Source organism: Lathyrus oleraceus, chromosome 6, assembly GCF_024323335.1.
Source record: "Lathyrus oleraceus cultivar Zhongwan6 chromosome 6, CAAS_Psat_ZW6_1.0, whole genome shotgun sequence".
Lineage (NCBI taxonomy): Eukaryota > Viridiplantae > Streptophyta > Magnoliopsida > Fabales > Fabaceae > Lathyrus > Lathyrus oleraceus.
The window spans coordinates 14,185,424-14,207,288 of record NC_066584.1 but is presented as its reverse complement, the minus strand read 5'-3'; the positions used below and the strand labels follow the sequence as shown (position 1 = coordinate 14,207,288).

At 35.3% G+C, this 21,865-nt stretch overlaps 1 protein-coding gene across 3 annotated transcripts; it reads left to right on the top strand.

Moving 5' to 3' along the window:
* Nucleotides 1-208: 208 nt before the first annotated feature.
* On the top strand, nucleotides 209-21,265 carry LOC127098254 (structural maintenance of chromosomes protein 5). Of its 3 annotated transcripts, XM_051036789.1 has the most exons (30): nucleotides 211-505; nucleotides 1,452-1,629; nucleotides 1,739-1,892; nucleotides 2,707-2,780; nucleotides 3,371-3,520; nucleotides 3,611-3,715; nucleotides 3,926-4,071; nucleotides 5,344-5,455; nucleotides 5,664-5,819; nucleotides 7,775-7,896; nucleotides 7,983-8,127; nucleotides 8,206-8,271; nucleotides 9,099-9,227; nucleotides 9,306-9,404; nucleotides 9,552-9,717; nucleotides 9,834-9,979; nucleotides 10,162-10,225; nucleotides 10,319-10,443; nucleotides 10,610-10,687; nucleotides 13,669-13,741; nucleotides 13,815-13,918; nucleotides 14,106-14,222; nucleotides 14,303-14,380; nucleotides 19,313-19,412; nucleotides 19,493-19,547; nucleotides 19,950-19,998; nucleotides 20,082-20,169; nucleotides 20,251-20,323; nucleotides 20,681-20,784; nucleotides 20,870-21,265. In XM_051036789.1, exons 1-30 carry the CDS (start codon nucleotides 465-467, stop codon nucleotides 20,929-20,931), a joined length of 3,159 nt encoding a protein of 1,052 aa, XP_050892746.1. In that variant the 5' UTR covers nucleotides 211-464; the 3' UTR covers nucleotides 20,932-21,265. The 3 variants fall into 3 exon arrangements, 1 of the variants encoding a protein (XP_050892746.1); XR_007793322.1 differs by lacking the exons at nucleotides 20,082-20,169; nucleotides 20,251-20,323; nucleotides 20,681-20,784; nucleotides 20,870-21,265 and having other exon boundaries at nucleotides 209-505; nucleotides 14,334-14,380; nucleotides 19,950-19,996; XR_007793321.1 differs by lacking the exons at nucleotides 19,950-19,998; nucleotides 20,082-20,169; nucleotides 20,251-20,323; nucleotides 20,681-20,784; nucleotides 20,870-21,265 and having other exon boundaries at nucleotides 209-505; nucleotides 14,334-14,380; nucleotides 19,493-19,548.
* The last annotated feature ends 600 nt before the right edge of the window (nucleotides 21,266-21,865 follow it).

Genomic DNA, 21,865 nt, shown 5'->3' with positions numbered 1-21,865 from the left:
ACACTAAAACAATTACTCATCTACCTGTTTGTGAGTACCCTGAGAAGGAGCATATAACGTCACAACAAAACAAATGGGTGAGAATACATCAAAATATATAACGGTGACAAAGAATACACCTAAAATCATTATAATCATTATAAGCCGAAAAATTATTTTTATTTTCCAAAAAAAAAAGGATTTTTTTTTTGGTTTAATAGGCTAGTGGTGGGACTTAACGGGATAATATTTTGTTTCCCACATTTTCTTTACCAAAATCTATAGACCTAAAATCATTTACACAACCGCAAACTCACAGAAATCACTTGCAAACCCAGCAATTTCATTCACGTCCTAACCGATCTCAAACCACTTTTTTCATTCAATCAATTTCTTCATCATAATCACTCTCGATTGAACCAGCAAGTGCAGAAACTTCACACACCTCCCCCACCGTCAATCTCCGTTTCTTGCCATTACTTGCAATGGCGAAACCTCACCCACCCAAGCGCCCCAAAATCAGCAGGTTCCTCAACATTTTAACTCTTCCATTTTGTTTTATCATCTTTCTTTCCTGCTCTAGCTTATCACTTTTACTTGCAATTTACTTGTTTTGCCTTTTGTTTCTTGTAAGTTTTTTTAATGGTAGTGGAATCATTATAGTTGAAACACGATTTTGGTTGATATTTTGTTGTTGGAGAATGAAGCTTTGGGAACTGGATCACCACTTAGGTTTTGTTTGGGAATTAACACGCGGTAAGGGAGGGGATGGTTTGGGGAAAAATAAGGAAATAGAAGGGATGATAGCTCCCACATTGCTTGTTGAGTTTATTTTTGCCCACAATACTAAAATCTTCCTATATGGGCGTCAGGCGAACTCAATAAATGTACTCGAGGAGTATTATGGAGGAGGTCTAAGGGATTTAGCAAATTCTTCAAGTCGGTTATATTTTTGTGATACACAAATGATCCTTTTATAAGAATTCCATCCCCTCCTTTAGATTTTATATTTTGATAGGATAACGTCATGCTAGAGACCCTTTTACAAGAGTTCCCGCCTCTCCTTTAAAATTTCTCTCTCAAACAATGTGAAAAACTCACCTCCCTTTCCCCTCCCATAAAAAGCCTCATGATATGTTTTCATGGAGGTGTTTGGAGAAGATATACGTGCGCGTGTGTGTAATAATATCCCATATTTAAAAAATTAGGGGTAAACATATATTGATTGGATATCCTTAAAATAATACTTCATTAATTTTTATAAATGGTTTATATTATTCTTAATTTAGAAGTTAGAGTTTTTCTTTCCATCCATAGTGTTCTGTCATGCTCCACCCTATAGTGATAACTAAATTAAAAATTAATATTTGAAATGTGGAGTACTCTCTAACCCCCTCCCCTATATATATATATATATTTTAAATTACGAAAGGGTTGTGATTATGAAGTTGATGATTTAAACTTTATTTCAGGGGGGATGATGATTATATGCCTGGAAACATTTTGGAGATCGAGCTTTATAATTTCATGACATTTGATTACTTAAAATGTAAACCCGGGCCTCGGTTGAATCTTGTAATTGGGCCGAATGGTTCTGGAAAGAGTTCTCTTGTATGTGCTATTGCTCTTGGCCTCTGTGGAGAGCCCCAGGTTGGTTTGTGTTTTCACACACTTTATCAGGCTTTTTTTTTGTTTTTTGACGAGGCCTCTCTAGAGTTTATTTTTGAACCATTTCATATGATAATTTCATTTTCTGCAGTTGCTTGGGCGAGCCACAAGTATTGGTGCATATGTGAAGCGGGGAGAAGAGTCTGGTCACATTAAGATTACTTTGAGAGGGGACTATAAAGAGGAGCGCATTACTATTATGCGTAAAATAAATACTAGCAACAAGTCTGAATGGTTTTTCAATGGTGGGTTTTTAACATGCCAGATACACAATTTTATTGAATGCTACTATTATTTTGATAGCAATTGTGAAGTCTTTTATTGAAGTCGTGTAATAGACATGTTTTAAACGCAACATTGGCTGGTTATGGTATTGAAATACAAAATGTGGTTTCTGCTTTTGTTATTCAAAACTATGCTGGTTACCTGAGGCATATTGCCCCGTTTTAAAAAACATCCTATGAGTTAGTACAACCAATTTTTCTTATTAAATGTTATGAACATGCGATGTCTTAAGGGATTCATATTTGCATTTTACTAGGTTGGTCTCACTTATTTTGGTCTAAGTATAATAATTCTAAATTGGGACGGTATATCTGTCTGCATTGCAATATAGACAGGCATCTTTCTTTGGAACAATCTCTTTGGCTTGTTATCATGAACATTGAGTGTGTCTATCTACAATGAAGGAGTTCTTGTTGGTTATTTATGATTTATTAAGGTTTTGGTGAAAAAAACAAGGATATCAAATTTATTGAACAGTTAGCATTTTTCTATCACTTGGTGAATATAGCTATTGTTAAGTGGAGCATAACATATTTAGGTGTTTTCTCTTTCCCGTAAACGTAATATGTATTCTTCAAATAACTTCCTTTCAGCCTTAAATTTTGGATCTTCCTCTTATCTGTCAATTTTATATGCTGAATATTTCTCTGTCCATATGTATACGCACAAGAGAAAAACGTTGCATGTGCAAACTGCATATAAAGTAAAATATTATTACTGACAAATTTCAAACAGTATGATCAGTTCTGTTATCTGTCAATGTGTTTATTTCAGGAAATGTTGTGTCCAAAAAGGACGTGGCTGAAACCATTCAGAGGTTTAACATCCAAGTAAATAATTTGACTCAAGTAAGTTTATGACCTGCAGTCATTATACTTCATGGTATTAGACTATAGTGTTTTTCAGATTTAGACTTTTAGTTTGCTCAGTATTCTTTAACTTTCTCCTTTCCATATATTCTCTTCCAATTCACACTCTCCAAACCCACACTTCTCTTCCCTGTCTACTGCCAGTGTGTCAGTTTGTTAGGATATTCCCCTCTCCCTTTTGATTTGGGGTAAAGATACTCGTGAGACCACCAGGTTCTCCTCTTCCCATGCTGGCTCCACTTCTTTTTGGTCTCCTCGTATAAAGTATAAACTTCATTTCCAGACCTTAGATACTCATCAAATGTAAAATATCATTGTCCCTATACAAATATTTTGCATTTATAAATGTGTATATTTTTATAATTTCGTGTAAACGTAGCTAAGCAATATAGTATCTTTATTTTTTAGGAGTTTCCCACACCCTTATATCCGCATTGTATTCATTTTGGGTTGCATAGCTTCATGTGATTTAGTTGTTTTATGTATTAGTTTTGAGGAATATTGCTATAGGTGTTATGTTTATTGTGATGCTGAAATCTATGATGGGCTAATACTTGGATTTTTGGTAGTTCTTACCGCAAGACAGGGTCTGTGAGTTTGCAAAGTTAACTCCTGTGCAACTTCTGGAAGAGACCGAAAAGGCTGTTGGCGATCCACAACTTCCAGAGCAACATCGTGCACTAATTGATAAAAGTCGTGCACTGAAGCATGTCGAGCTGGTAAGTTCACCCTTTATTAAGAAGTGATAGAAATCTCCTCAATCATAGCTGCTAGATAACTTCAGGATCGGTTTACTAATTTTGTTTCAGTCTCTTGAGAAAAATGAAGGAACTTTAAATCAGTTGAAGGAACGTAATGCTGAATTAGAGAAGGATGTTGAACGTGTTCGTCAAAGAGACGAACTTCTTGCTAAGGTTAGCTATTAAGCTTTGTCTGAATGTTTTGTATACACCAAGCAATGTAGACTCTTCTGCGGTGATGTCTATTCTTTTTCTGATATGATTAGTTCATCCTTTATTTTTCTCATTTAGGAGGTTTTCTGTTCCTCCTGCAGTGAAAATTCATTGTCTTAATATATTTTTTTAAAGGAAAAGATAAAAAAAAAGCGTGTTTCTGCTTTGTAGGCCGAATCAATGAAAAAGAAATTGCCATGGCTGAAGTATGATATGAAGCAGGCAGAGTATCGTGAAGCTAAGGAGCGTGAAAAGACCGCTGCAAAGGAGTTTGAAAAGGCTGCAAAATTATTAAATGAAGTTAAAGAGCCTATTAAGTATGTGTCTTTTCTTACTTTGTTTCACGTTAGTAATTGTTTAAATTTTAAGCTTCTTAGAATTTGAATTGCTAGATGAGAAAGTTGCTTATATTTTAGCAGGGGCTGAATTTGGGGGAGGGGTCTTGACTTTTGGTCAAGTGCATTATTAGTTGTTCGATTAATAATTGTAAAATTTTAGCTGTTTTAAGCAAAGTCCAGGAAAGAAAACATGTCTTACTCCATATCCAGGAGAGGCTTAATATAAGCCTCAACGTTGGATTTAATAAAACGAAATCATAATCTGCCAGTGCCATTGTATGGTCGCTCGTCAAATTTCTGCCACTGCCATCCTCAATGACCGGCATTTAACAAAATTGTTCATACCTTTTATGGAAAGTTTATGCATTTAGCAACACTCATTAACAGCCTTAAATAAATTGTAGAGTTGCACTAACCGTTATATTTCATAAGCAGTTTATGCTTGAACATACGCCACACATTTAAAGATGAACTGCATGTCCTAATACTTCATGGGTCATTCATCCAACACCTCACTTTTCCTTTTTTCACTCTTCGTTTCTTTGATCGTCTTTCTTTATATGTTTTATCTGATAGAAACCAAGAAAAATAAAAGAAAATGAAGACTATTTCATAAAAAGATTTCAGTATTCTAATTACAAACATCAAGGTATTTATAGAAAATGTATCCTAACTGACTTGGTTCTCAGTAATGACATACTGAGTTCTATTACTATCTTTTTCTATTCAATAGAAAATACTGCTATTTCTTTTATTCTTATTTCCCCTTCAAACCTAGGGTGATTAATCCAGTGAGCCCCTGTCTACTGCCTTGAGTTTGCCTGCGTGTGTGAGAGACCTGGGAGGAGAAAGTGGCTCAGGAGTACATCAACAGTCCGATTGGTGACTGGAAAATGCTGGAGAATTATACTTTTGTTATGACTTTCTTTCAGAGGAAAACCTCAAATTCCATGTGCTTGGTTTTGGCCTGCGAAGCCGGATTATGAGGGAGGGAAACTGCGCTAAGATAATCACAATATTGTACTAGAGTTTGAAATGGAATTGGTAGTTTTGTCAACAAAGACTGAATCCATAATACTTCAGATGCACTGTCAACCAATCTCCTATATTGAACTGCAATGCTAGATTGAAATGGAATTCTTGTCCTCAACTGTATTGTTATTGCTATGTCACAAATATGTCTTTGTGGGGAACACCTTCCTTTTGTTCAGATATGGTATGATGGCATTATAATTTGTCATGCTTTAACAGGAAACAAAAAGATGAGAAAGCTGCATTAGATGCAAAATGGAAAAAGGTTAGCAACCGAATAAATGAGAATGCCAAGAAAAGAATGGAACTTATGGAGAAAGAGAACCAATTGGTAATTTTTCTCATCCATTTACTTGACATACTTTATTTTTATAATTTTTTTTTGGAGTGAGATCTGAAACCTGAGTCTTTATTATCAATCATGCTATCAAATCAAATCAATAATTATTCATGTTATTGTACTTGTGGGTACATCTTACAACCTTTTGGCATGAAGTTAAAGTCTGGTGTGATTTTAGTTCCTTGTTATCAATTTATAGGAAGTGGAACAACAAGGGAAGTACAAAGAGATGGACGAGTTGAGGAGGCAGGAAGAAACTCAGCAACAGAAATTTAGAAAAGCTAGGGAGGAACTTGTTGCTGCTGAACTTGAACTTGAGAGTCTAAAACCTTATGCACCTCCCAGAGATGAGCTTGTAAGTGTACTTGTAGTCATTGGTTATATTATTTATATTTATATTTATATATGTATACAATTAAGGGCATGTTTGATTTGAGTTTTTTTAATAATAAAAACAAAAACTTGTTTGATTAGTTGTTTTATAATTGTTTTTTCTAAAAATTTGTTCTTATTTTCTATTTTTTAGAACAACAACAACTTATAGTTTTTATTTTCTCATTTTTATTATTGCTTTTCATCATCCAACTCAGCCGACCACCATTGTTGCCGTCTCTACATCTCCCATCAATGCCCTCACTGACTGCCACCTCCCCGACCTATACAAACTGACAGCCACTATTGTCGCCATTTCTGAATCGTTATTGTTAGTCTTAGAGATAACACTTTGAGCCAAGCCTCTGTTAGCTTAGCGGCTGTGTTGCACCGGTTCGGGTATGTACCCGGTACATGCACGGGTAGGTATGGGTACCCGGAATATGGTATTTTTAGAAAAATTTATGTAAGAGTACGTCAGCATAATTTTTTTAAAATATAATTATAAAAATAACATAAAAGAATTAGTATATTGTTAAAAAATAACATGAAAGAATTATATTGTTTAAATGACAACAAAATATCAAAATCAAAAAGCAATTTTTTCAAAAAGTGTTAATAATTCAGAGTCAAAGGCTGAAGCCTAAAAGTTGCAGAACGGCGTAGACAACCAAAAGTTAAAGACTATATAGAATTGACTTTTTACTTCTTCTTTTATAAATAAATTAAAAAACTTAAATTTAACCCACTAAAAAGTCTAAAATTATTCTGACCAAAGGAAAAAAAATTGTATTTTTTCTGGGTTTGCGTACCAATCGTGTACAACGCGTGTGCCAAACAGGAAAAAAAAAGAAAAAAAAAGAAGGAATAGACTCGGTATGTACCATACATGTACCGCATGCGTACCAGTACCGGGTACATACCCGGTACCGGTACTTTGCTTAAAACGGTGTACCTGTGCTTCACAACTTTCAACCAATTATAACGAATTCTTAGTATTCAACTTTCTCAGTTTCTTTTACTTTTTTGCACTCTTACTTTCTAACTTAGAGCTTCTATTTTTATCCTGTGCCTTCCTGTTTCAATGGCCACTTTGAATCCATTTCTCAATTCCGAGGGAAATTTCCACTTGGCATGTTAAGTTTTCACAGTGGAAGCAATAAATCGGCGGCGTCACAAGGACAGCTCAATGCCAACTGCAGATGCGTCAGTTATCTCAAATGATACTTGGAAATTCCGTATGCTCGATGTAGGTAGTTCCATCATCTCAGCCAACTTGGAGAATCTATAGTTTTCCGATGAGGGTTTACCGCAGTTCATTGCTGTGTTCGCACTAGGCTACTCTTCTCCGAAAGCTCTGCGGGACCACCTACCACTAGTCTTTGACTCCACACTTATTTTTCTGTGCCCCTTTTGTTGTTGTGCAAAACATTAACACAGTATCACTCACGTGGATGCTCTATAGAGCTTTGGGTGGGGAGGCCCGTTTTAATTATTAGAAAGCTCTCATTGCTTCCTCTCCCCAATGAAAGCTATTATTCTTTAACAAGTGAGTGAGATGCCTAGCAATAATAATCTTTGACCAACTGTTGTAATAATCTGTCAATTCCAAGAACCTACTTAGCCCCTTGATGTCTATTGGAATTTGCAACTCCTCCGTTCATTTAGTCTTCATCGGATCTCTTGAAATACCTTCAACTGATCACTGTTCAGTTAGTTACAGGTGCATTAACTGACTATGAAAAATTAATTAGGTATAACAGAGACTAGATTCAATTATGGTAATCCCAAGTATCATCTTGATTCCCATTATTCTTACTCCTAATATCTGTGATGAATGTTCATTACTAGCAATATTATACTCAGCAATCTTTTATTTATATTTTTGGTACTTACACCCCCAATAAAACTATGAAAGTGATTTTTTTTTCTTACCAGCATAGATTAAGAAATGAAATTTTGGAGTTGGATGATTCTGCTAATCAAGTGAGACAGAATAAGTCACAAGCAGAAAACGAAATACATAATAAAAAGCTCTCCTTGATGAAGTGTAAAGACAGGTAGAAGTTGGGCAAAAAATAATGTTTTCTTCAGATTGGTTACTTCTGCAAATCTGTTGTTTAATTCTCTATTGGAAAATTTGCAGGTTGAAGGAAATGCATAATAAAAACTCCAAGTGTTTGCATGCATTGCAAAAATCAGGGGTTGAGAAAATATTTGAAGCTTATAAGTGGGTCCAAGAGCATCGCCATGAATTCAACAAGGAGGTTTATGGTCCAGTTTTAGTTGAGGTATATACGTCAGAATCACATTTTTATAGCCTTTTGGTCTTCTTACCTGGGTTGTTACATTGTTGAGTAAATTTACAGGTGAATGTCTCAGATCAGTCTCATGCTGGATATCTAGAGGGTCAAGTTGCTTACTACACTTGGAAGGTAGTCCTAGATATCTTATGGTCTCTTTTGTTGCTGTAAAAGCAAATTCTGCTGAACTTTTTTCAACCCTAGTACCATGAAATTTCTGGCTACATTTTTTTAGATTTAGATATTTTGGAGTTTTTGGTTTTAGTCCATTCTTCATTCCTGAACTTGTTTTTCTGTCATTGTTTGTGGATATCGTTGGGTCTATGGTTAAAACAGGAGGATTTTAATGGCGGACAGGGGATGTGAGGGGAAGGGAGGTGAGAGATCTAATCAGACTTTTTGCTTGGTTGTAATTGTGAGGAGTGGAAGAGACGATGTTTTATTTGAGGGGAAGTTCTAATTTTCTGTTTATGTCCTTATTTTCATATTACATTTTATGCAAGAATTTTTAGTCAATGCCTTTAAATTTATATAAACCCATCTTTCCCCTCCTAATCCCCTCAGTATTGAGGGGAGCTAGAATTGAGTCATGTTATGATGGAATTCACTCTCATCCCCTCCATTAAATAAAACTGAACACAATAAGCAACATTTGAAATAATCCCTCCATTCCTCGGCAATTTTCCCCAACCCATCACTATGGTAATGTTTTATTTTTTCTCTCTCTTTGACTGTATCCTTTTTTTCCTATGCAAACTTTCTGTATCTCCAGTTACGTTGACAAATTTTGGTTTGTATAATGTCTTATTTTTAATTCCTTTTTCTTTTGGTGGAAGGGCCAAATATAACAATTATACAGTTCTTATTGAAAAGGAGTCACTTCTCGTGCTTCACCATTTCCTGCACAGGCATAAGTATCATCTCATCCATACTGATTTATTTATTTTATTCAAACGCAGTCTTTCATAACACAGGATCCTCGTGATCGGGACTTTTTGGTAAACAACCTACGGTTCTATGATGTACCAGTTATAAATTATACTGGTCGTGATAGCCGACAAAGAGAGCCTTCCGAAATTTCTGCTGATGTAAGTTCAGTTCAACAATTTTGTTTTATTTCCATTTAAGTATTAAATATTTCATAGTTGTTGTACCATTCTTACCAGATGCGCGCTCTTGGTATCCACTCCCGTTTGGATCAAGTTTTTGACGCTCCTGCTGCTGTCAAGGAGGTGTTGATTAGCCAATTTAAACTTGATCATTCAGTATGCCTCTTCTGCTATGTCTGTAGATTTGTTATTTAAGTTTATGGGCTCTTTGAAAAGTAATTCAAGCTAATACTTATGGATGAGGATTACAGTTATTTGGTTATACAGTGTTATTCATTTCTTTTCTACATGTTTACCATTCAGTTTATTGGATCGAAAGAAACTGATCAGAAAGCTGATGAGGTCCCAAAATTGGGAATTACTAGTTTATGGACACCCGAAAATCACTATCATTGGACTAACTCTAGATATGGAAATCATGTCTCAGCAGTTGTCGAACAAGTGCAACGCCCACAACTTCTACTAAATAGTATGTCACTCTAAAAGCATGTTGAACCAACATTTGGATCATATGATTTTGTTTTAAATGCTGGTTCCTTATTGTCTCTCTCTCTCTCTCTTTTTACCATTTGTTGTACTATTTAGATTCAAATGCGAGGGACATTGAGAATCTGAACTCTCAGGAAAGGGAGTTTCAAGAACAAATTGCTTCCTTGGAGGAAATTATCAAAAAGTTTCAAGATGAGGAAAAAAGCTTGAGGAATCAGGCTGCTAATCTTCGTAAACAGAGGGTAAGCTACATAATATTTTATTGATTAATTCAATATACTGATATAAACCTGTATAGAGATTTTTTCCTAATGAAGGGTACATGTATTTTTGATGAAAATTTTAGTTTTAAAATAATTTGTGATTGAAGAGTTTTTTTCATACTAAATTTCATAATTTTGTTATTCTTTCTGATTTCTTTTAGGAGGACATTAGTATTACAGCACAGAATGAGCAAAAGAAACGACAAGCAATAATTAGGCATATTGGTAAGCACAAGCTATTATATTGAAAGATATGTAAAAGTCAGATTAACATTTTGATCTCATACTATAAAGCAAATACCTTGTTTTGACTTATAGAACAAAAGAAACGGATACTGAAATCAATGGAGGAGCAGGATGATTTAGATACCGAGTTAGCGAAGCTTGTTGATCAAGCAACAAAATGTAACATTCAGCGATTCCATAATGCAATTAAAATTAAGGTGATTTATCTCTGCTCTTTTTACTGCTTAATATCATGTTAAATGAAACGCTAATGGGTTGGGTTTGTTGAGCATGACAAAGCTTGTATCTAGCTTGTTGTAGGTTTGAGCTCCGCCAGGTTGAGATAAATGTAATTTTTACTGTTGATTTTTGGCCAATTGACAGGATCTTCTTGTTGAAGCTGTGGATTGCAAAAGAAGTTTAGTTGAACAGCGAATGGCTTTCATTGAATTCGAAGCAAAGGTAATCACATAACAGTTATGCTGTCATGCTGGCACACAATAAACGTAACTGACTGTTATTCATCATACATAGGGAGCTAGTTTATCAACTATTTTTCAATTTCTAAGTACTACGTTATAGGCTTTTCTATTTCTTTGGAAGGGCCAGCTATGTAATTTTGGCTGTGATTCAGTGATTCTAATTATTGGCTTTCTACATTGAAATTGTTGCTTGCATCCCATATTTCACTTGTAACTTCCAAACAAGGATCAGAGTTGGAGACTTGCATGATAACATTATAAGATTGTAATCTCCCCTAGGTGCTTTTATCTTACGGTGCTATAGAGATAAGAAAAAGTAGAAAATTTACTAGTTCAGGTTTCACATAAAATAGATATCAAGATGGTAGTTGTCCCTAGCTGCTTTAATCTTCAGGTTTTATATAGGTAAGTAGAAAATCTACTATTCCAGATTGCTGATGAAATTAAGTGATATATCTTTACAGTTCGTTCTCAAATGGCCCGTTCTTGTCCTCTCTTGTTTCTGCCTTCTATGATTTTTTACCTTAATTTTGGATGTATTTACGGAAAACATCCAAGAGCTAGCACCGAGATGCATGTTTTTTGCAGATGATATAGTCATTTTTAGAGAGTCGAAGGAGGATTTAAATAAGAGGTTGGAAACCTGGAGACGAGCTTTGTAAACACATGGTTTTCGCTTAAGCAGAAGTATATGTAATATAAGTTCAATAAAAAAAGAAGCATTTCTAACCTAGAGGTGAAAGTTGGAAACCATTTTATCCCTCAAGTCACACGGTTTAAATATATGGGGTCCGTAATATAAAATGATGGAGAAATAGAAGGAGATGTAAACCATCAAATTCAAGCTGAGTGGTTGAGAATCAACACAAGAATAAAGTAAGTGCAGCAGAGATGAGGACGTTGCGGTGAATGTGTGGGAAGACTCGACAAGATAAAATTAGAAATAAAAAATATTAGAGAGTGTCGGGGTAGCGCCTATAGTGGAAAAGACGGTGGTAAATAGACTAAGATGATTTGGACATGGACATGTAGAGAGAAGAGGAGTAGATTATGTAGTAAGGAGGATAGACGAGATAGAGAGAAAGCATAAGAGAAATTGTTAAGAAAGATCTCGAGATAAATGATTTGGATAGAAACATGATCCTTAATAGAACATTATAGCAAAAGTTGATTTATGTAGCTGACTCCACTTATTGGGATAAGGCTTAGTTGTTTGTAGTAGTAGGTCTCTTATGTGTAAATTTTGCATCTAGCTTAACTGAGACGTGAAAGATAAAGATTTGAAAGATAAAGAGTATGTTATTGAATTTAAACCATGTAACATCAACATTATCAAACTCATAAAGGAATATCTATTATATATGCATTCCCTTTTTTTCAAAAAAAAAAGTTGTTGCCATGAACATTAGGGTTAGCAATTCTTAGAATTTGGATTGGGTTTAGCTCAACCCTAAAGCTAGCTCTTGAGGCCAGGGTTTCGCCACTTATAATCATTATTCATGCCATATCACTGTCCAGGTGTTGACATCTCTGTTATTGGGCAACTACCATTTGTCCACACTTCTTTATTTTGGTTGTGAGGTGGTGTGATGAGATTCCACATCGACTAGTGATATGGTCAAAATATTCCTTGTGCAATCCTCATCTTAAGCTAGCTTTTGGGTTCACTTTGGTCTGGTCCAAATCCTAACATGGTATCATAGCCCATTCTACATTTTTAATTAGGCAACCTGCATTTATCCCAACTCCAAATGTCTAGTTGTGGGCATGGCAGGATTTGTTAGGACCTTTGTTATTTTTTCACCAGCTTATCCATACTTTGGATTTTCACTATTAGGTCTAAGGGGGTGTTTTGGTATCCCACATTGATCAAAGATATGACCAACATTGTTATTATAAAGGCTTAGGTAAACTTTTCCTCTTTGAGAAAGCTTTTGAGTTGAGTTAAGTTTGGACACCACACACACTTCAACGTGCGCTTGTTGACAGTAGCTCGTGGGTGAAAACAGAGGTTGTTGGTGGCGCGTGAGAGCACGGGAGACAATGTTTGATGACGGAGCTTTGGTAAATAGTCGATCTGACTCGGGCGAATCTAATGGCGAGGCTGTCGTGACACGTAGGGCCATCTACATTGGACAATCAACAAGACAACTTCGTGTGACAACTAGGGTTTTGGTGAAGGATTTATAATAAATTAAATTGATAACCGATAGATACAAATGATAGCATATTATAATATTATAGGATAATAAAAAATAATAAGAACAATTTACTTTGTAAGATCGGAGAGACAGACATCCGAAGAGTGAGTATGAGAGGATTACTGCCCTCATTGCCATCCAGGGTTTTCAGAGTACGTTAATCGTCTAAAGGGGCAATGATGCTTAAATAACTAAACGACAGAGGACAGAAACCTCTCATTAGACTTAACTGAATGGTCCAACTCATAATGCTTTATTCAGGCAAAAAATCCAATCAAATATTTCATCAATAATTAGTGTTTAATAACAATTGACCATACTATAATTAATTAATAATTGATTATGTCAATCCATCTTTGATTAATTAAATAATTAATCTAACATTTGGGAGACTATAGTTTGCATTGGACGCCCAACAGATAATTGAGAAATAAACTAGGGTTAGCCTTGATGGTGGCTGAACCCAATCTTTTTTTACCCGGTCTTCGTATTTCCTAAAATACAATATGCGAGTTCCCGTTAGGGGAGTGCCATTTTTTTCTTGACATGGTATAAAGAGTTCAAGTAGAGCTAATTTTATATGCTACTGACTAGGAAGGTGAGAGATGGTTCCCAGACTCCCACATATAAACACATTTTTAGGCCTCATCTCATCTATATAGGACTCTTAACAATATGTATTATGTAGAATCTTGTGTCAAGTATTTCGTTTATATGTTTATTCTCTCCCTCATATGTATACACTTTCAATTTTCTTTAGATTGGAGAAATGGAGGCCAATTTGAAGCAGCATGAAAATTTTGCTCTGCAAGCATCATTGCACTTTAATAACTGTGAGATGATATTTTGATTTAAATTTGTTGTTCTTGGAAGACGCAAGTATTTTCCTAACTTTTCTTTTTGCAGCTAAGAAAGAGGCTGATGAATGTAGACAGAAGCTTACAGATTTATTGAACTATGCTAAATCAATTGCCCGACTTACACCTAACCTTGAGAAGGAATTTCTCGAGGTTTGTATAAAATATTCAATTGTTGTATAAATTCCTTTGTCTTGAATATTGATGTTGCGATCACCAACCTCATCCGGAAGATAATGCTTTCTTGACTTGACAATATATTTTGCTTTTTGCATGCTTGACGACTTATGTGACTTTAAGTCAACGAGAACTCTAAAAGCATTTGGGTTTGTTCATGTAGATGCCTACTACAATTGAGGAGTTGGAAGCAGCTATCCAAGCTACAATTTCTCAAGCTAATTCAATCCTATTTGTCAATCCTAACATATTGGAACAATACGAGGATCGTCAAAGACAGGTACTCTTAATTGTTGTAATTTTTGGAACAATATGGGTTATTTCATATTAGGAGTATCTATATTTACAGTGACTTTACAGATAGAAGATCTTACAAAAAAACTTGATGCAGACAAGAAGGAATCTAGAAAGTGTCTAGCTGAATTGGATAACATTAAGGTTTGATAAGTATTTCTTTACATAACTAGAATTTTATGATGTAGAGAATGCTTCTAGTAACTCATATGCACTCTCACTAATATTTCGGACTAGTTTGGAAAATTTTCCTCATATCTAAGCCGTTGATATTTGTAAATATAGTGTCAGGAATATTTGTATATAGAATAGTCCCACATTGACTATATCATGTAATTATCGTGTCTAGCTGAATTGGATAACATTAAGGTTTGATAAGTATTTCTTTACATAACTAGAATTTTATGATGTAGAGAATGCTTCTAGTAACTCATATGCACTCTCACTAATATTTCAGACTAGTTTGGAAAATTTTCCTCATATAAACCACGATAATTACATTCGAGTGGTTTTCCGTAATGCTTTATAAAACACACGGTATACAAAGCCTACTAAGAGATAACCTTTCATCGCGCTTTATTCGTTGACCCACTGTCTTCCGGCGATAAATTTTTGGCAAATCGTGTCATAACTCCGGTTTGCCTTCCATACACTGCCGTGACTCATTCCGGCATTAGTTTTCAAAATTCTCCGGTCACCACCGCTCTGCAGCCGCCATCACCATTGTTCCCGGCGACCTTTCGGCAAACTAACCCTACCGACAGAAGCGCCTCTTCCGAACTGGCCGCTCCCCACTTTTACATCGGCATAAACCTCCACACGTGCCCATACGCGCCACCTTCGTCTCCGTGCGTGGGCCTCACACGCCGCCACCTGAACTGCACGTGACATCACGTCCAACGGTCGATCCCGACAATTTTTCCATTGCCCCGCTCGCCATCATGCAACTGTTTCAGATTCGGTCGAATCTTATTTTCCCCTTGCAGAAAATTGTGATATAGTTCAAACAAGGCTTTTTCACCCGATTCGCGTGATATTTTCTCTCTTAAGATATTCATGGCCACTCCTCAAAACTTTATGCTAAACTACGACGATTTTCTCAGGTGATATCAGAATTATCAAAACTCAGATGATTGCTCACTCTGTTACTTTTGTCCTCTATGGACCTAATTGTCCATTTAATTTATTTTTAGTCAGTCGTTTAACTCGTTCTCTTGATTGTAGTGTCACCTTCATTAACAATAATGTTACCCTGTAGGATCGGAGTTCGGGATGAATGATTGACGTCGGATGTGAGTCTTAGTCTCAAGACCCTCTCAATGTCATCTCAGACATGCTCAGCCAAAGATTCTCCACTCACTATCCATGCTTGGTTAGGTCATCCCAGTCTTTCCAAATTACATAAGTTGGTGCCAAATTTATCGAAGTATATAATTTACATTGTGAGTCGTGCCAGTTAAGGAAACACACTCTTAGTCAATTTCCCAATCGAGTCAATAAATGAGCTTCGTCCCCTTTTGCTTTAGTTCACACCGATGTTGGAGTTCCTTGAATACTGTCTCTACTCTTGTGTCTAGGTATTTTGTCACCTTTATCGATGGTTTTTCACGTTGCACGTGGTTATTTTTATTGAAGAATAAATTTGAATTATTTTCTATTTTTGAACAATTTTATCGAGAAATAAGAACTCATTCGGTGTCTATCCGTACCTTAAGAAGTGACAATGTCTGTGAATATTTATCCCAACAATTTCAAATTTTTATGTCACGCAATGTCTGTAAAAATCGGTATCTCGTAAAAATCACTCGAACCCTACTTCTCCATGGTAATGTTCCACTTCGGTTTTGGGCGGATCCTGTGCTAACAACATGCTTCCTTATAAATCGCTCATTCAATCTTTTTTTCCAATTTCCCACTTCATCCATTTCCTCCCGAGTCTTCTGGTTCACATGTTTTGTACGCAATCTCTCTCCTGGTCTTGATAAACTATCAGCTCAATCACTAAAGTGTGTCTTTTTTGATTATCATCGGTTCCAAAGAGATTATCGTTGTTATTCACATACTCTACAAGGATACCTCATATCGACCGATGTTACCTTCTTCGAGTCTATTTCATATTTCGAGTCCAGTCACGTAATTTGGAACCGCTTCAGGAAAGTACTCCCACATCTTTTTCGGGAGTTATTATGTCCCTTCTACCATTATCCTCCATCAGTTATGGCTCCTGACCCCCCACTTCTCGAACACTTGAAACATATCAGCGTCGTCACACAACGTCTGTCGTCCCTGTCCTTGAGGTCATACTTGTGTCTGAGGTCATTGCAAACTCACTTCTGACGCCCCCACAATCAACGGATTCAATCCTGCAACTTGAGTCTGATCTTCCGAGTGCCATTCGAAAACGTATACGTCAAACATGAATTCTTTTTTCACATTATATTGATTTATGTTATCACCGTCTTTCCCCTTTGCATTATACTTCTTTGTCTTCTGTTTCTATTCCTAAAATTTCCGGTGAAGTACTATCTCACCCTGAGTGGAGGCAAACAATGATCGATGAGATGCGTGCTCTTCAAAGCAGTGGTGTACCTGGGAACTGGTTCCTTTTTCTCCAGGGAAATTTCTGGTAGGTTGTCGCTGGCTTTATAAAATGAAGGTTGGTCCAGATGGTAAGATTGATCGATTCAAAGTTCGCTTGGTAGTCAAGGGATACACTCAGATTTTTGGGTTGGATTATAGTGATACTTTCTCGCCAGTGGCCAAGATGACATTAGTTCGACTTCTCGCCATTGAAGTCATTTGACATTGGCCTCTTCATCAACTTGACATCAAAAATGCATTTTTACATAGTGATTTTGAAGAGAAAGTATATATGGAGCAACCACCTGGGTTTGTTGCTCAGAAGGAGTCATCGAGTATGGTTTGTAGGCTACACAAGTCTCTTTATGGTCTTAAGCAATCTCCGAGAAATTGGTTGACAGATTCAACACTGTAGTACAACAATTTGGTATGGTCCGTAGTGAAGCTGACCATTCTGTGTTTTATCGTCACTCAACCAAAGTGTGTATTTATCTTATTGTGTATGTAGATGATATTGTCATAACTGGTAGTGATCAGCAGTGGCTGAAACAATATCTCTCTAAATCAATTTCAAACAAAAGACCTTCGTAAATTCCACTGTTTTTTGTGTATTAAGGTAGCTCAATTTAAAGATGGCTTGGTGATTTCTCAGTGGAAATATGCTATGGATATTTTGGAAGAAACATGTTTGTTGAACGCTAAATCAATTGATACTCATATGAATCCAAGTGTCAAATTCCTATCCAATCAGGGGGAACCTCTATCTGACTCAGGAAGGTATATGAGATTGGTTGGAAAATTAAATTATTTCAGAGTCACTCGCCTGGACATTTCTTTTGTAGTTAGTGTGGCAAGTTAGCTCTTAAGTTCTCCTTGTCAAAAACACATAGATGTTGTTCGGATTCTGAACATCAAATATGCTTTAGGAAAATGCCTCGTGTATGAAGATAAATGACATACTCAGATAGTTGGATACTCCGATGCTTATTGGACAGGGTCACCCATTGATAGACGATCCACCTCTGGATATTGCGTATTTGTTGGAGGAAATCTTATATCCGAGAAAAGTAAGAAACAAAATGTAGTTGCAAGATCAAGCGCCGAGGCAGAGTATAGGGCCATGGCAATGGCAACAAGTGAACTCATTTGGTTAAAACAGTTGCTCAAAGAACTTCAAATTTAAGAAGAATGACCAATGACCCTTGTTTGTGATAGTCAAGCTGCTTTGCACATTGCTTCAAATCCAATCTTCCACAAGAGGACCAAACATATTGAGATAGACTGTCATTTTGTCAGAGAGGATTGAATCAGGCGACATCGTCACAAGCTTTGTCAACTTTAATGATTGGCAAATGTGCTTACAAAATCCCTGCGAAGTCCCAAAACTAATTATATATGTGGCAAGCTTGCGGGAGAGTATTTGTAAATATAGTGTTAAGAATATTTGTATATAGAATAGTCCCACATCGATTATATCATGTGATTAGCTGTAATTTTTCTATATATAATAGTCTCCGTAGTGCTTTTCAAAACATACGGTTTATTCAAATGTCTCTTAGTCTCTGGTATTTCAACATAAACTTTATCAATTTTTGTGTGTGAATGACTTAGTGTTATTAGATAGTATAGATTTCATTGGAACAAATTCTTTACAAATGCTATTTTTTATTTTTCTTATTTATGTCTGAATGCAAAATTATATATTTGAAAAGTTCCTATTAATCACTTTTAATTGAATGTGTTTGGAATGGTAAAAAGAGAAAGGCAAAGAACAGACACGAATATTTTTAGGTGTTCTACAGAACATGAGTATACTTGCATATGCATTTGTAATGTTTGTAGCTGTTTTTTCTCTAGGTAAGAAAGAGAGAAAGGGAGAAGAGGTCCAAAATGGATGGGTGGAACTATGCAGTTGAAGTACTACTACGAACTAGTTTGATCAATCCTATTAAATAAGCTTGCCAGTTCATCGGGATAAAATCTTTAGATGTGATAAGACAGGAGGAATCAGTATTGAAGTCCTGAGTTGTTAGCATGTAGCTAAAGTAGTATTAATGTTATTTCGAAAACCACAGGACTTGAAGAGTTAATCTTTTACGTGAGGGTTGAAGAATGTGATCACATATTTCGTATGAATTTGGGATTACACCTGAAATATGACATGTCCCCATTTCAATGCATAAAGTAGTTAAGAGTTGTTAGAGTAGTTATTTACTTAGTTGGGGTTGTTATAGGGCTAGTTGTATAAATATAGGAGAACACAAATGATAGAGAGCATCTTTGAATATTGTAATTATGAATAGAGTATTTTCTATTGTAAAGGAGAAACCCTGAGGAGAGATTTTATCATTTTCTTAATAAAATTGTCGTTTCCTTGGAATTCAGTTCTTGGGTTCCTAAAACATAATGTGATTTGTAGTGTATGGTATGCATGCTCTTTTTTTGTTATGTTTCTGGTTCTTGAGAAAAGCTGAAATCTTTAAGCTGTTTTTGTAGGGAAAATGGCTTCCAACACTCAGAAACCTTGTGGCTCAGATAAATGAAACTTTTAGTCGAAATTTTCAACAGATGGCGGTTGCCGGAGAGGTTTCACTAGGTATATGAAATAGTAACTGAAAGTATTTTTATTTGGTCTTCTTATGTTTCCATCCTCACCCACGTTTCTCCACTTCTCAGACGAGCATGATATGGACTTTGATCAATTTGGAATACATATAAAAGTCAAATTCAGGTGGCAGTTGTTCTTAACCAGTTATTTTTATTCCTTTTATAAGAATGTGCTTTCACAGGGTCACTATTCATTTTTATTAATGGTTGATGTAACTTTTGGTTACCAGTCAACTTCAATTTTAAGAGGGAAACCCAACCTACAACAACTACACAGTTGTTGGTTTCCGTCATACTATTATGGTTAATCTAATCTGAACTTTTAAATAATGCTAAAATTTGGTTATCTTGATTCTGATCATAAGTTGTGGTATTTATTTTATGTTTGTACTTTTTTAAAGGTGCCAATATCCTAATAAAAACATAGGATACCAAAGGAATTTCTTTATATTATATATACTCCCACACCTTACACCCCAGCTCTTCTTTTTATATGTTTCTTACTGAGTATTTATTATTTTTTCAGGGAAAATGGACAGCTTGAAGTTCTCTGTGCTCATCATCAATCTGGAGGGGTAGTACTACATAGGATTGTTTTCTTATTAGTGCATTTGTGCTCTGCCCGCTCACAAATTAACCTTTAATTTTGGTTTTCCAGGAACGATCAGTTTCAACCATTGTTTATCTTGTTTCCCTTCAAGATCTTACAAACTGCCCATTTAGAGTTGTTGATGAGATCAACCAAGGTTTGTTATTCTTTGAAATAAATTTTTTCTGGATTAACTGCACTCAACTCAAAAGATCATTGTTTACTCTATTTTTATCAGGGATGGACCCAATAAATGAAAGGAAGATGTTTCAGCAATTAGTGAGAGCAGCAAGCAAACCAAATACACCACAGTGAGTACTAACTAATATTCCCTGATCTTTTCAATTCATTCGTTTACATGAATACACATTACTTACCTAATTCAGTGAGTCAAAGATTGTCCTTTAATTTCTTGAGACTATTGAACAAATAGGCGATAAACATGGGCTATTTATATTAATGGGCTTGTGTCACATTAGCTGGAAGAGAAACACTCAGTTAATTATGCATAGTATTTATACGAAATACTAATAAGAGCAATATGCAATGCCATCGATTTTGAATGTGATGTTTGCATACTAGGAAAGTAAGGTTGATCTTTGCAGATTTGGGAGTCACTCATGTGCTTGTTTCTAACGTTTAAATGACGATTAATTAATCTTATGCAGGTGTTTCTTACTTACCCCAAAGTTGTTACCAGATCTGCAATATAGTGAGGCATGCAGTATATTGAATGTAATGAATGGCCCTTGGATTGAGCAAACCTCAAAGGGTAATTTATCATACCAAAAACTACATTTATCCTCTCTTTTACAGTTGATATTGCTTAACAAAGAAATTTTCTCTTTGATAATCAGTCTGGACTACTGGGGATCGATGGAGTATTATCACTGGACAGGTTGGAGAGACCGCCTGTTAAAAGTAAAAAAAACACTAGAGTTGCTGCGATGGGGATTTGGTAGTACTTGTTTTTCTTTTTGTATAGTTTTGTGGAAAAAGAATACAAAGTTGGCATTGGAGGGACCTTGCTCTTTTTTCCATTTATTAGGCTGGATATACCTAACAATGTAAAATTATCTTTTTTTCTTGTTTGTTACTCTCTTGATGATTAATAGTTATTCCTTCTAAACTGAATTTCTTTTTGTTGTTGTATAAATTGGGTATAGTGATGGAAAAGCTCTTTCACACAAGATTTAATACTGATGTGTATATCCTGAATTGAGTTTGAATCCAAGAGCTCTGGTTAGTTTGAAGAGACCTTTACTACCTTAAGTGTTCTTGGTTTACAACACCAAGGTTTTAGTGATGCTTATTTATTCTATCAAAGTAAAATATAAAACAAGCAAAATAATTTGGATTAATTGACAAACAACAACAACAACCAAGTTTTATTTCACTAGACGGGATTGAAAACATGAATTGATTTTTGCTATAATGTACTATCAAAGATCATGTTTCTATTAAAATTATTAATTTCGAGATTTTTCTTAATAATTTCTTTGACTGTTTTTTTAGGTTGTTTCCTTCTTTCAAATCACCGATTTCAAATCAACACTATAAATGTTATCAGCACACTTTTTCTAATATTTACATTTTAATTGTAATAGGTAAAGTCTTACTACACATCCATTAATATCTTCATCTTTGTTATATTTAATTTACTCTCATCTCTGTTATATTTAATTTATTCTTATGTTTATTTTTAATTGTCAAATATTTAATTTATTCTTATGTTTATTTTTAATTGTCAAATATTTAATTTATTCTTATGTTTATTTTTAACTGTCAAATAAAATTTTCTTTCAATGTGAATGATACCTTTGCATCACTTAAAATATTTGATACTCTTCATT

Coding starts and splice junctions, on each gene's coding strand:
- LOC127098254 (XM_051036789.1), top strand. CDS start 465: ATGGCGAAACCTCACCCACCCAAGCGCCCCAAAATCAGCAG. Junction 1,893..2,706: donor GTCTGAATGGTTTTTCAATG/GTGGGTTTTTAA, acceptor TGTTTATTTCAG/GAAATGTTGTGTCCAAAAAG. Junction 2,781..3,370: donor AAGTAAATAATTTGACTCAA/GTAAGTTTATGA, acceptor GATTTTTGGTAG/TTCTTACCGCAAGACAGGGT.